Source organism: Typopeltis vanoorti, chromosome 3, assembly GCF_054136105.1.
Source record: "Typopeltis vanoorti isolate ZY-2024b chromosome 3, IOZ_Tvanoo_1.0, whole genome shotgun sequence".
In the NCBI taxonomy this organism is placed as follows: Eukaryota; Metazoa; Arthropoda; class Arachnida; order Uropygi; family Thelyphonidae; genus Typopeltis; species Typopeltis vanoorti.
In genome coordinates, this window is record NC_143551.1 from 136,379,790 (window position 1) to 136,395,564 (window position 15,775).

Consider the following 15,775-nt stretch of genomic DNA (forward strand, 5'->3'; position numbering starts at 1 on the left):
TATTCTAGCTCTAGGCGGGATTCGAACCCCGATTTTTTCACACAAAGGGCAACCTTGAAACGGACTGCATTACGGAAATAACGCAGAATTACATCGAACGAATTCAGTAGTACATACTGCGTGTTCAGCTTATTGAAAAGCTGAAAATTCAGCAGATGGAACATCTTTCATTAACGATATCACGAACTTCATGAAATACGGAAAGAAAATCACGAAATGGGTTGTTCATAAGACTCCGTCGATCACGTCTTACAATTGCTATGATCTTGAATTGTGAGAGGCTCCATTTGGTTCAAATGCGAGTCGACAGTAAAGTGGTTGAATTAATTTGTTGCAAATGTGAATCCAGTCAACGAAAAAAAAATGTCAATTTGCAGTACATTACTAGCATAGGTGAGCTAAGATATAGATATTCGGTAAACCAGCTCGTCTAACGACTAAACAGAACTTATTGGAGGCCTGAAAAGGCTTCATAAAAGACACTCGTAGTGGTCTCGCACAGGATTAACCTACCACCCGTATTAACGTTGCAATGCCACAGTGAGATTCCAACCCACTGCTTGTTTGTTGGAGAGCTGATACGCTAACTACTCGGTCAACCAGGCCAACAGATAAAACATCTTGATTTTTTTAATTATCTTGATATACATTTACAATCTGCATGTTACATTTATCACGTGGCCACCGTTCCCGATCCTTGAGAAATCTTAAGGAAAACAGCACATCCAGAGTTAGTCGAGCTCTGGCATGAGCAAGCAAGATTTTTCTACCGGAAACTCGGGTTTTTCATACCGTAAACTCAAGAAAATCGGCCGTTGAGCCACACTATTTTCAGACATTAAAAATAGTGTGTTAGGGACGTCAAGATGGCGGCACTTGTTAACGGTCTTCTTCACTGCAGACCGATTAATTGGTGATAGTCTTAGGTCAGCTATCTCTGATTTACCACCAGTGGAGATTGAACTGCCCATTCAGTCTCCAAATGTTACATAGGGCTAAAACGGCCTCGCCTACTCCCTATGTAGGAATGAAAAGGCATTAGCTGATTTGATTTTAAACGTTGAAAGCCAGAGATTAACCAGAATCAATGACTTTGAACTCTGAAAAGGAGGGCATCCAGATTATGTACATATCACAATGGATATTAAACTAATGTGAAAATTTGGCATGTGTGATTCCCTAAAATTCGATTTGTTCAAAGTTCTAAATTGAAGCTGATAAGTGTAAAGGAACAGCAAAAGTTCAATCAGGTTGGGAAAGGTTTAAAGGTATAACGTGCTCCCTTCGTGACCTTAAGAAACCTTAACGTAATTTTAATGGAGATTCCATAGAAGAACAATAACTTGGTTCATTCCAACTGGCAAAAGATGCATAACGGTAATGATGGTCCTAAAGGGTTGGAAATATGATTGTTTTCTCCAAAGATTAATAAGAAACTTATATTAGAAAGGATTTCGCAATTTTCATTAATGAAAGGGGGGGGGAAGAGGCCATTTATCGGTGAAAGTGGAATATGAAACATCCTCGTTTTAGTTTTAGCCAATACAACTTAAGTTTTAGCCAATACAATATAACTTGTTGAATTGGGTTATTTAAATGACTTGACTGAATCTCCATTTAATCAGAACATTTCAGTGTTTCAGTCATGCATAATATCGTATGTTATAGTTTTTGCTTCGAGGTTTTTAACTTTTTTTTTTAAATAAAAGAAAGTTGTTCAAAGAGAAGAAGGTTCTGAAAAAGCAGAATCACATTCAAAAGAAGAATGTCTTACAACAAAATCAATAGAGCATGTGTTTTCCAAATACATTTTCATCACAGATCTTGATTTGGATCCGAAATCCTTTTATAATGATGCAGGAATAATTCGAGTATCATTGGCTTTTGCTTGTTTCACTGTCAAGTCTCTGCTGGCCATCAATGCCACGACGAAAAGCAATCTTTATAGTGTACCCAGCCTTTAGTATTAGATTAGGTTATTGATCTCATAGGAAAGGCGCAACGTGGTAATCCAGATATTTCATCTTTTCCCCACCCGCAAAACAGACAAATCGACCACTAGAACATACGCAATTAACAGACATAACACCTTGGTCTGCAGCCTGTTTGACCAATTGTATATGCGTCTGCTTTCTAATAAGCTGTGGGTTCGAATCCCACCACGGCCGTGGATGTTTGTCTTATTAAATCAGTGTGGAACAGCATCTAAGACCTAACGACTGCAAGGAGTTCACTTCCGAACACCTATGGTGTTGTGCATAAGTAGCCATACGGCGCCGATGGATGTCAAATGTGAATAACCAACCACGTACTGATCTCATTGCCTTCGTTCCTTCGGCTATAATACCAACCATATCGTAAACAGCGAATTTCGTCACTAATTAATTCATAAAATATTTTGTCTTCAGAATTTTAAAGAATAACTGATAACTTCTATTAATTTATCGATGGTTTTGAACCAATTACTCAGTCAAATTATATTCTTACAAATACAAAGAAATAAGTGAGTGCTATTCTGAGTTCCGTGAATGTGTTGTGTCACATAAACGAAGCTCCCACAATCATTATTTTCCCGTTGACATATTAAATTACATTTCTAGTATGCTTATAAATATGTACAATATTGATTTATTCTCCTTTTCATTTCCTTGTACACATTAAATTGTTAATTTAATGTGTACAAGGAAATGAAAACAATGTTAAAGCAATTAGTATAAAACATACTAATTGCTTTAACATTTCTGATTTTCATAATCCCTTAGTTATCTGAAAACAAAAGCATTCATTACTGAAAAAGAAGCAATTTTGTACGCAGTGTTGCGGACTTCGTCTGGTTAATAAAACAGGACAAGTTAGCAGTTATTGGCTTTCTTCGAGATCTTTGGTTTACGAATGAAATATTAATAAGCTGCAATCTTCTATTACTTTAAAAAATCGACCAACGAAGTTAACAATCCACTTTGTCACTACGAATGCCAAATGAACAAAACACTAGAAATTCCTCTTCAGAAATGCGATAGAGAAACCCTAAACTGAATGAATCAGTAATTAAGAAGTGATACCAGAGCTGTTAGTATAAGTCGGATGATGACGTACTTCAGATAACAAAATGCTTTGCTTGTTAGATCGGTTAAGGTCATAAGTCGTGCTTAATTGCATTGTGTTTTATTGGTGATTTTACAATGACAAAATGACCGTGAACTTGTGTTTGATGGTATTATACTACATATGAATATGTCGGAGTTGGAAAGAGACATTGTATCAGGATGCCATGCTGCAAATTTACCAGTTCGGCAAATTGGGCCATCCCAGTCAACAATCAGTGAAGCCATACTGAGATGAAAGCCCAGGGAAATAATCGCAAGTGCTACCTGCAGTGGGTAACCCATCACACTCACAGAACGTGACTAGGATGCTACTAAGGATAATATGTAAAAGCCAGTCCTCGGATGACACTTTGACTTTGGAGTTCGAGCATCGACCAGAACACGAATCTGCAAAAAAAAAAAAAAACATTCGGCACCGAGATTCACAACATGGATTTCCATGGTAGGACCGCAATTTACAAACCCAACATTACCCAAACCCATACAGTGTCGTCTTCAGTGGTGCAAAGAGTATGTGCACAAAGAGACGTGGAAGCTTGGAAAGCTGTGTTATGGAGAGATAAATCACTACACCCTTTGCCAAGCAGATGGACGGGTGTGGTGGATACCTGATGAATGTTTCTTACTAGAGTGTGTAACCTCCAACTATGAAAGTTGACATGATAAGGCTGGTGACTTATCTAACAGTGTGGTTTGTGGATATGAACGTCACCACACTTCACTGACTGCCACAGAGTCATTATCTCAACCCTATTGTAGGATGAACTGGAGTGGTGAGGTCAAAGGACATCCACCACACAACAGTCCAGGACCTCATTACATGGCTACAGGAAGAATGTTCCAAAATTCCCACTGACTGCTATTGTACATTTATGGAAAGTATGCCCATAGGATTGCTGCAGTCATCACAGCGAAAGAGGTCCTACACCTTATTAAGGTGGGTGCCAAAAATTTTTGTTCTTCACAATATGAGTGTCTGTTGACTTCTTTCCGAGCAGTGGTTATATTATGCCATACCAAACACAAATAATTATTTTATTTCTTAATGCTTTTTTTTTTTTTTTTTTTTTTTTAAGAATTTGGATATTATTCAGCACCTCTTTGTGATAAATGCGCTTTTAACTATTTTTTGATTAAACGTAAAAGAAAACAAGAATTCTGATTTCTGTTTTTTAAAAAATGCGCTTTTAACTATTTTTTGATTAAACGTAAAAGAAAACAAGAATTCTGTTTTTTAAACATGATTAAAAGTAAATTGCAAGATTATTCGCCTTTTTTTTTTCTTTCTTTCTTGTTTCATGAAATACAATAGAAATCTTGTTTAATTACAGCCATTCTGTAATTATTATCGCAAAGATTTCTGTCGAATTTTGCGAAGGCATTTGACAGAATACTACATAGAACTCTTATGCAAATTAGAATAAATGGGGATGGATATGACACTGAGTATTATTATTATTACCACCCCAAGACCTCATGGAGTCAGACTCATCTGGGAGGCCCTTTTATCACACCCACAGCTCATCATACTATGTTTTAAACACATTCAAACTCTTTGCAGACACCACATTCTCAGGCAAGGCATTCCAATCATTCACAACTGCACGAAAAAAACCTGCCTCTCACTGCTCTACTCGCACCCTCTTTATACAGTTTCCAGGGATGACCTCTGGTTCTCCCCTGATCTCCCACTATTCTCTGTAAAACTTCTCCAGCATTGATCCTATAACAACCCCTTACCAACTTGTAGGTTTCTATCATATCTCCCCTCTTCCTCCTGTCCACCAGACTCTGCAAATTACATCTTCTCAATCTTTCCTCATCTTTACATTCCAGAGGTCAGAAACTACCTTAGTCAGTCTCCTTTGGACCCTTTCCAACATCTCTTCATCCTTCTGAAAACCCGGTGACCAAATCTGGGCACAATAGTCCATGTGTGGCCTAATCAAAGCCTTATACAACGGAACAAGAATCTCCCTACTTCTACATGTCAGTGTCCTCCACATCATTCCCAGAAGCCTTTGTGTTGACTTCACAAATTTGGTGATGTGTCCCCTAAATTTTAGATCCTTATCCACTATCACCCCCAGATCTCTTATTTCCTCTACTTCCAACAATATATTCTCACCATAAGAGGGTGGCTGCTGGACAGATATCAAGGTGGTATATATATATGTATATGTATGGAGGGCCAAAATCAAGGCAAAAAAAACAGGTGACTAGTAGCATGCTGAAAGGTTCAGGGCTGGGACCACTTCTGTTTAATTTGAACTTAAATGATATAGGAAATAACCTGAAATGAAATATTCAGTTGCTTGCTGATGATGCGAAATAGGTACAAAAATAATTAATCAAAACGATCTGGAGAGCTTGCTGGACAACTTAAATAGGATGTAAGTATGGGGAAAAGAAAATGGACATCAGTTGCATGTGGAAAAATGTAAACTTATGCATTTTGGGATACAAAGATTACATGCTGTGTATCACATTGATGGAACTGTACTCCAAGAAATAGATGATGCTAGAGATTTAGGTGTGGTGATACACAAAGTTTAGAAGACATATTGTTAAGGTAGCCTGCAAGATTACTTGAATCTTGAAGAACACACAAATAGAGATAAGGAAGTTGTTATTCCTCTTTATAAGGCTTGGACAGGTCCACATCTGGATTACTGTGTTTAGGTCTGGTCTCCTGGGGATAAGGAAGCGGTAGAGAAGATTCAGTAGGGAGTGACCAAGATGGTGAGTGGTCTGTGGAATGTTCCCTATGAAGATAGATTGAGAGGGTTTGTAGAAGTTGGTTGACAGGAAAAAAGAGGGGATATGATAGAAACATATAGATGCAGAGGACATATCTCAGCACTCGGCTAGAGGGATTAGAACAAGAGATCATCGCTGGCAGTTGATTAAATGTGTGGTTAGTAGGAGTGTGAGTACTGGATTTTTTGCTTGTAGAGTTGTGAATGAGTGTAATGAGCTGCCAGAGTCAGTTGCAAGTGCTTTGTCTGTTAATGGGTTCAAGGAGAGGTATGATAGAATTCAAATTATTCTGCAAGTTGCAAACTGGATTATAAACTATTCACTATTAGCATGAATAAGAGGATGGTGACTGCAAGTATTGCATATCAACAGCACTCCTCATTACTTTACCTATCATTGCATCATCAGCAAATAGTTGTATGTCACATGTCAAATCCTTTCCAATGTTATTAAAGTACAGATTGAATGACATTGGACCAAGGACTGATCCTTAAGGCACACCACTGGTAACCTTGAATCTTCCTGTTTATGCACTCCCCATATACCACTTTTTGATATCTGTCAGTAAGCCACCCTCTTATCCATGCTAACAGTTTATAATCCAATCCCATATTCTCCAATTTATGCAACAGTCTTCCATGCTGTATTCTATCAAAAGCCTTAGCAAAACCCAAAAGTATTATAGTGTATCCATTCCCCTTGTCTAGTTCAATGGCAATATTATTATAGAATGTGGGCAAGCTGCTAAAACATCACCTCCCATTAGTAAACCCCTGCTGTTCATTGCAAAGTAGAGATTCTCTATCAACCCATTTCTGAATGCGAGCCCTTACCAACTTTTCAAAATTTTCACCACCACCCCTGAGATACTGATTGGTCAATAGTTGGATACGTCTTTGCACCAGCCTTGTGCAATGGGATTACGATACATTCTTTCCACTCTTGCAGAATCTTCCCTGTTCTGAGATTCAAATTATATAGCCAGTTTAGCTGAACACTCTTTTAGCATCCATGCTGATATCACATCAGTTCCTATTGCAGAATTCTTATTCAGTTTGTGCAACAGCTCTAGTACTTCCTCCTCATCCAACAGTTTCCTCATACATTAAAGAGGTAGTGACGAGTTCAATATTGCATATACCAGGTTGATAGCTATTAGCAAAATGGCTACTCATTAGTTGAACAATCACTTCTGCATCAGTCATTGCACACCATCTGCATTCAGTAGAGTTATTCTTTCAAATTCATTTTTTTTTTTTTTTTTTCCTTGCAGCAGAAAGATAGAATTCTTTTGGTTGTCTCTAACTTGCACAGCCAGTTTCTTTTCATACTCAGACTTAGTTTTCCATACAACACTTGACTCTTCTGGCCTGCTGCTTATAATTATCATAACTAACATTATCCTTATGCACTGAATTCCTTCCACATCATCTTTTTCCTATGAATCTCTTCCTTAATTAGATTGCAAATCTATTTCACTCCTACTCCATTTATTATTCAAACTCTAGGGACACATTCTGATATCGGATCATTTAGGTATTTTTTAATAACTTCTCAGGCACAGTTATCTTTTCCATTTAACAACTGATACCATGGCGGAGAACCCAGCATGCTCCTTAGGTGGTCATAATTTCCTGTTTTGTAGTTAACCATGTAACCACTTTTGAATGGAACGTTATAAACTTTGCCACTTCCTAAGTAAGTACTGCTTGATCACTGTCACTAGCTGAGAGCAGAATGGTTATGCCTTTACCTGAAACCCACTGTGATACTATAATCAGATCTAACACTCTTTGACCATGAGTTCCTTCAGTCACATGCTGCCTGAGGAAGCTGTCTTGCAACAACTCAAAAAATTCAATTTCATTCTTCTCACGCAATTTCACAGTTACCCAATCGATGTTCGAATAATTAAAGTCCCCCATTACGATTATTCTTTTTGCACCCATCGTATTTACTCGTCACCAGTAACCGATCCACCAGGTCTGTAACCCAATATGTATTTAATGTTGTTAGACTCCAACTCACACCATATGGCTTCAAACTCACTGCCACATGCAAAACTGTTAATAGTATCGCAGTCATAGGTCTCAACTCTAACTGGATTCAAGTCATCTGATATAATTAGCAAAATGTCCTCTCCTGTCTGCCCTTTGTAAAAATACTGTACCCTTTGCACTTGATACCAGTTAGTATGCTTCTGATAGCCAGGTCTCGCTACTGCCTACAATACGAGGTCGTCCCAATATATTAATGAACACAACACACACTGTTTCTCTGTTTCTGATACTCTTGACACCGTTTGAAAACTTGCATGTCTCTGTTCTTATCTAGTCCCTTACTTATGCAGACATCTTTACACATTCTTGATAGGTCTGAACTGGATGAACACAGAATCATTCTCTCTTTATAATCATTTCCATAATAATAACCATTCCCATCATTAACACAGTTATCTAACATTGTTGCGTTTACATACAGATTCTCCACGTTCATCCCATCAGAATTCAGTTTCTCTGAATCTCTGTGTTAGGTTTCGTATGAATTAATAATCTTTCAAAACTCCTGATTCCAAACACATTCACACGTACGTGAATGTGGTAGTGGCCTTTTCCATAATGCATAGCATTATGCACATATGATACTAAGGCAATTAATGTGAAGTCATTAGCCTCTATATGCAAATAGCCCAGTCATGAAGTGACTTCATGCACAAACTTTGTTTACTTAGACTTGTATAAAGGATTAAACCAAGAATATAATTTCTTGGCATCTTTAATTTATCATTTGAAATAATGTTGGATCTTAAATATCCACTATTTCTATGTAATTTATGTCATCAAAATGAAGAAGTATGGCTTTCTTTATTAATTACTGGGTAATTATATTACAAATTTGTGTGCCGCACAATGATATCATAGATTATATCTGTTTTCCTACTTTTGTGGTGAAATAAGAATTGTTGCAGACTGCAAATTATACACAGTAGTAAAAAAACTTTATTTTTATCACTGAACATGATTACAAAATTTACATCAATTATCAGACTAAAAATATTTTGATCATCAGTTTATGGACCAGACGAGTGCTGAGCAAAGTCATAGAGAGAAATAAATACATTGTAGTTTTCATGAGTTTCTTTATACATTATCCCACCTGTAAAGTCTGAAAGTTTTCTCTGTAAGTGTTCCAAGAAAAGTAGTTTGATTCATTGTGAAAGGAATAACATCCAACACAGGGGAACCAGTTTTCAGTTTATGAAGACACTGCCCATTAGTACTATCCCATATAAGTGCCTAGATTCAAATGAAGAATTTTATATTAAAAATAATATTTTTAGTTTCCTTAATATATATATAAAATGAAGGAATGGCATGAAATTCTATATCTTAAGAAAAGATCACAATACCATTATATTATGCAATATGGTTGTGATTAGTTCATCTGTACTGAGAATTTTTAATATTAATTATAGTATCCTATGTTATATCAAGCTAGCTGTGGATGCTACTTTCAGAAGAGTAGATTAGTTCTCACCTCTTGTTTGCATCAGTGGACACCTGTAAATAATACAAAAAGGAAAAAAAAAATGGCAGAATGCACATTGCATTCTGTGAATTACAGACTGATTGCTTCACAACACCAAAATCTCAGCTTAATAAAGTATAGAGAAAAGATGTTGCATAGGCTGGCAAATTAAATGCTTTCCATACCAATAATGGAAAAGATAATGTACACATTATTTAAAAGAGTGGGCTATTTTTATTACAGACTTAACAAGACTTAGTGCTTTCACTAACTTTAAAAAATCACGTTAGTTCACAAAGAACCAATAGTTCTTTGTACAATGGTGACTGAGGAATGTTTTTATTTATTCTTTTTTATGGTTGAATACTTTTTCAAAAATCATTTCCACATACTTACATACACATACAGTTTTTGGCCATCGTCGGCTTGTTGAGAGCTCCTGAAAAGATTAGTAGTATTTTGTGTTAACATTAGAAATTTTACTAGAATTTTAAGTATTGTTTGCTTTTTGTTTCTTGGTGTGTCTGTGCAATTTTTGCATGTTTTCTGTTATTTTAATTATTAATTTTAAGATAAGATTAATATCTTATCTTAAGATAAGATTTTTCCGATAAAGAAAAAAATGGTGGCCAGGTCACCATGTTTGTTTAAGAGTTTTGATGTAAACGAATTTATGCAATGTGCTGTCTGTGAGATGTATGCCTTGCGAAGAGCGGTGGGAGCCTGGTTAGAAAGTGAGAGTGGAGTTAATATGTGCAGAAAGTGTAAAGAGAATGAGGATTTCAAGCATGTTTCGTGTGGAGAGAGTGATATCGTTAACGATAGTCAGAATGTAGAAAATGGCGGTGTGCTAGAGAATTGCGTGGTAGTGCCAGATAGGTGTGAGAGCATCGTTGAAAGTGTAAACGAGGGTAGAAATACAGAACGAACGGATGATTTGATTGATAATGAAAATGGCGAGATAAATGTGAGTAGTGAAATTGTCCGTTTGAACGGTGCGATACACAGAGCTAAAAGGCAACTGGAGCGTATGGAAAAATGTGTGCTGAACGTACCGACAAATAACCGGCGAAAGTCTGTGACGGCAAATAATAGAATGTTCGTAAACGTCAATAAAATGAAGGAGCGAGTGCTGTATGGGGGATTCGCTATTAAGAGGTGTAATAGTTGAGAGTTTAACAAAGTCGTACCAGCCGGGTGTGAACATAAAGGACATCAGTGAATCTATTCGGCTGCAAAAACAGAGGGTGAAAGAGATGATAATCGTGGCAGGAACAAATGATTTGAAAGAGGACAAAATGGAAATGATAGAGGATGTGAGGGAATTATTTGAGGTAGCAAAAGAGAAGAGTGAAAGAGTTAGGATGGTGAGTATCTTACCGCAGTATGACAGTGAAGTGTTTAGAAGGAGGGCCATAATTGCCAATGACTTTATGCGTGGGTTATGAATGGAGAGTGGTGTGGAATTTGTGGATGTCTGGAATGAGTTCGATGGGTGAAAGGACTTATATAATATGGATGGGTTACATTTGAATGGAGTTGGCGTACGGAGACTTGAAAAAGTGTTGATGAATGATATGGAAGTGGATGTACAGACTCAGGGAAACTAGATTTATTAAGAGGGGAGGGAGGGGTAGATATGCAGACTTTAGGGAGGCAGTTGAGTGTATGAATGAGTATATTATGCCCGAGCGAGTACGAAGGACAACTAATCAGAATGGGATAGTTAGTATAAGGCATCAAAGTAGGGGTAGGACAAATGGGCTTCTGCAATTCATGTACACTAATGCCAGGAGTATTAGGAACAAGAAGGAAGAGTTTTTGGCCATGGTTGGCACTTCCAGGCCACAGGTTGTTGGTATTAGTGAAACATGGCTGACAGAAGATGATAACGCTAGTGGGATTGAATGTGACGGGTATAGCGTGTTCAGGAGTGACAGGGGGAATAAAAGGGGGAGGAGGAGTGTTATTGATGATAGCTGATGAGCTGCAGCCAAGGAGTATAGAAGTTGAACTGCAGGATAGAGAAAAGAGCACATTTGAGGCTGTTTGGTGTGAGATAGAATCTAGCAGAACAAAATATACAATTGGGTGTTGCTATAGAACAGGTGATGGAATAGATGGTGGGGATTGTATGCATAGGCAAATAGAAGAAATGAGTGGAAGGAGGGTAATTATTATGGGTGATTTCAATTATAGTAACATTGTCTGGAAAGAGGAGAGGGCACATGGGAAGAAGGAATTGGATTTTATGTGGTTATTAAGGGACAACTATCTACGGCAACATGTAGTGGAAAATACCAGGGGGCAGAGAGTGCTGGACCTTGTAATTGCAACTGAGACTGTGGCTGTAACGAACATGACCACGTTGCCATCAATTGGTGAGAGTGACCATAAGGTCATGACTTGGGAGGTGGCTAAAGGAGTGGAATTTACAATTAAGACAGGGTACATGTGGAATTACCAGGCTGGTAAGTATGGCAAGCTTAGGTGTGTGCTTGGCTCAGTGCCATGGCATGTAAAACTGCAAGGGCTGGATGTTGATAGTGCACAGGAGGTGGTTAAGAACTGTTTGCAGGAAGCAATGGTTGACTGTATACGAAGAGTCCAAATAATAAATCAAGTAGGGGTTAAATGGATGAATAACACTATTAAGCTTGAGCTGCAAAAAAAGAAACAATTGTGGAGGGAATTTAAGGAGAAAGGTGACCATCAGGCGCAAGAACAGTATAAAGTTCAGGCCAGGATGGTAACAAGGGTGGTAAGAAAAGCAAAAGCAGATTACGAAAGAAAATCGGCCATGCAGGCTAAAGAGAATCCCAAACTGTTTTTTCAATATGTTGCAAGTAAAATGGAAAATGTTCATGGTAGAATGATCTTAAAAAATGCTGAGGGTAGGGAGGTAACCGAATCAGTCGATATAGTGGAATTACTGAGCGAGCACTTTGCAAGAGTATATCATCCAGGTGGTGACTATGCAGGAATGGAAGAACCAACAGCTTATACTGGAATTGTGATGAATGAAGTAGAGGTAACTAGTCTATTACAGAACCTCAATGTCAATACATCTGTGGTATTGGATGGTATACCAGCTCGTGTCGTACGTGAAGCGGATAAAGAATTGTCAGTGCCCTTGACCATTTTGTTAATTTGAGCCTTGGGTCTGGGTCAGTCCCAAGGGGGTGGAAAGAGGGGAAAATAGTTCTGCTGCACAAAGGTGGTTCCAAGGCTGCTGTTGAAAATTACCGGCCAATCAGCATAACAGGAATAGCAAGGTCTTAGAGAAAATAGTCAAGAGGAAAATACAAGATTAGATAGAAGAAAATGGGATACTGTATCGGGGACAGCATGGTTTTGTGAAGGATAGGTCATGCCTCAGTAACTTGCTCACGTATTATAACACAGTGACGGCTGAACTGGATAAGGGTAATGGGTGTATAGTGATTCTACTGGACCTTGCTAAGGCCTTTGACAGGATACCACATGGAATTCTAATCAGTAAATTGCAGCATATAGGGATGGACATAGGGTTGGTGAGATGGATAGGAGGGTGGTTAACGGAGAGATATCAGAGAGTGGTTTACTCAGGAGTAGAATCCACAAGATGGCCTGTGACTAGTGGTGTGCCACAAGGATCTGTTCTTGGACCACTGCTGTTTAATTTGTTCATTAATGATATAGGAAAGGATCTGAGAGGAACAGTTCATTTGTTTGTGGATGATGCGAAGTTGGGTAGGGCAATAGTGAATGCAGATGACGTCAAAATTTTGCAGGATGATTTGGATAGATTGGAGGTCTGGGCTAAGGACAATGGATGTCAATTTAATGTGGCAAAATGTAAGGTTATGCATTTTGGGGTAAAAAGATTGGCGGCAGTTTACTGCATTGGTGGAACTGTGCTCCAAGAAATTGATGAGGCACGAGATTTAGGAGTGTTGGTGGATAAGGAATTGAAATTTAGGGGACACATTGCAAAAGTGGCCAAATCAGCTCATCAAATCACATGGTTGCTGAAGAATACGTTGACAAGCAGAGACAAGGTTATTGTTCCTCTGTATCGAGCCTTGATAAGACCCCATCTCGACTACTGTGCCCAGATTTGGTCACCTAGGTTTCTTCTTGATGGGGAGAAGGTTGAGAGGATCCAGAGGCGAGTGACCAAGATGATAGCGGGTCTGTGGAATGAATCTTATGAGAACAGGTTGAGGATTTGTGGGTTGCAAAAATTGGTTGATAGGCGGAGGAGGGGAGATATGATTGAGACATTCAAATTACTGAAGGGTTTCTATAAAATTAATTCAGAAGATATTTTTGAGAACAGGGATGGTTGTGGGAGGACTAGGGGACATCCATGGAAACTGGGCAAAAGTGTAGTTAGTAAAGGTGTTAGAGCTTGGTTCTTTACTTTTAGAGTAGTGAATGAGTGGAATGCGCTCCCTGAGTCTGTGGTGGATGCTATGACAGTGAATGAGTTTAAGGCGAGGTATGATAGATACTGTATGAATATTGAATAGTTCTGATGAATATGATTTGAGGCCTCCCTCGATGAGTCTAATGACTCCCTGGAGTTGCCAGTAATAATAGTAATAATACTCCATTTTTCTCAATGTCAGCTGACAACTTTAGCTCAATAAAACTATAACGAGAATACTGATGCTAGATGGCATACTGAGATCATTGTGAAGAGTGCTCTGAAAAGATAAGCTTATTTTTGTTAAAATAATATCAATACTAGTTCAAAAATTGTGTTTGTATAGTTTAGATATGTTGCCAATATTTCGAGTATCATATATAGTACAACAGGAGTCAGCACTGTTTGCAACAAGCAGTTTCTTTTTTTCTGCTGTTGTTTTAATGTTTAGCATTGTAATAGTGCTTTAATTAATTACTAATTACTTTGAATATATTTTAACTATGTGCACAGTTCATTATAATATACTTTATACATATTGATAAAGTGTGTGTGTGAGAGAAAGATAATAACGGAGATGGAGAGCCCTTTGTTGGAGTTTGATTGAAAAATATTTCCCTCAACATAGCATGTGAGGAAAGTATACATGTACACATTGGCAGATGTAAACAGCTTATAGGGAATAAAAGATAATGGTTTTCTAGAATATGCCAGAATGTGTAATAATTAGCAGAGTGAGAGCATGAAATGTTGAACATGACAGAAATTCAGACGGAGTTGCTCCTTCTGAATTTGTCTTAGATTTGAAATTTAAGTTGGCAATAGTATGAAATTCAAGATGGCAACAGCAAAGACAAAAGTTAAAGAGCACGAGAAAGGAAATATGAATGAAACGGAGGAAGGGGGGAAGAAGAGTTCAGTATGATGCTGGAAATTTTGAGGTTTCAAGAAGTGCAGCACAATACAACACAAAAGTTGGAGAGACTAGAAAGGTACATAGCAAATAGGAAAGGAGACAAAACATACGAAGAAGAAGAAGGATTAAGAAAACAGACAGAGATGAAAGAGGATATGGTGATCTCATCTCATCTTCCTTATACCCTCTTTTACCTTGCGGTGTTGAGGGTCCACTGATCATCGGACCCCACTCCGTTTACAGGATAAGGTAGTCAGCCTTATGCCCCGGTGTATCCTATGGCCTGTAGTGTTGAGTTCTCAAGGCCAGTTTGCAGGATGAAAAACCCCAGAATAAACTGGGGAAAAAACCCTGCTGTCCATGCCCAAGACTGGCTAACTTGGCTATGGCTGAGGAAGATCCTTCAGCTCCTCACGTCACTGACGGGAATCAAACCTAGGACACTCCTTCCCCAGGCATATGGTTGCGAAGCGCATAGCTAACTGTGCGGACGGATATGGTGATATATAGCATTTTCATGATTACAAGCATACTGGAAAAGCAAGCAATAAAGGTATGTCTCAAGGATGAGAAGATTAGTGACGTGACCGAAGCAATATAGAAGTAAGCAAATAGAACGAGTGGAGTGAGTAATTCATGCAGTTTTAACTTAGAAGGTGACAACGTATGTAAAAGTTTGACTAAGAAGGGTGTATGAAAAACTACAAAGCAAATCATTATAAGAAACTATGAAGGTGGCTTGGCATGAGAAACTGTGTGGTAAAGGAACAACAGTGCATGGGAATTAGACAAAATTAGAGTGCCTAAAAAAAGCTATATGTGACTGAATTTCCACAGTCAGGAGAATTAACTGCATGGTTAATTAAATGGATAAATAACACTTTAAAACAAGAGACTGCATAAGCAAATATGATGGATCTGATATTGCAACAAGAGTAATGACGAGATTACTAAATGCTATAAATGGCAAGCTAAGACAGATGGCTATGTTGAGGACAGTGAAATCAGATTATGAAAAGAAATAAGCCAAAGGAAATCCAGAATTTTATTCAC

General features: G+C 38.0%; 1 protein-coding gene across 2 annotated transcripts in view; it reads right to left on the minus strand.

The window, feature by feature from the left end:
• LOC150108589 (E3 ubiquitin-protein ligase rfwd3.S-like) overlaps positions 1-15,775 on the minus strand; it is a 279,570-nt gene that overhangs the window by 21,524 nt on the left and 242,271 nt on the right. Inside the window, exon 14 of one of the 2 annotated variants that reach the window (XM_090416036.1) lies at positions 8,851-9,163. The exons of the other annotated variant lie outside the window; for it this stretch is intronic. Coding sequence (XP_090272162.1) covers positions 9,008-9,163 — 156 coding nt within the window. The 3' untranslated portion in view covers positions 8,851-9,007. Of the gene's footprint in view, positions 1-8,850; positions 9,164-15,775 lie in introns of those variants that run through there. 2 annotated transcript variants of the gene reach the window in all.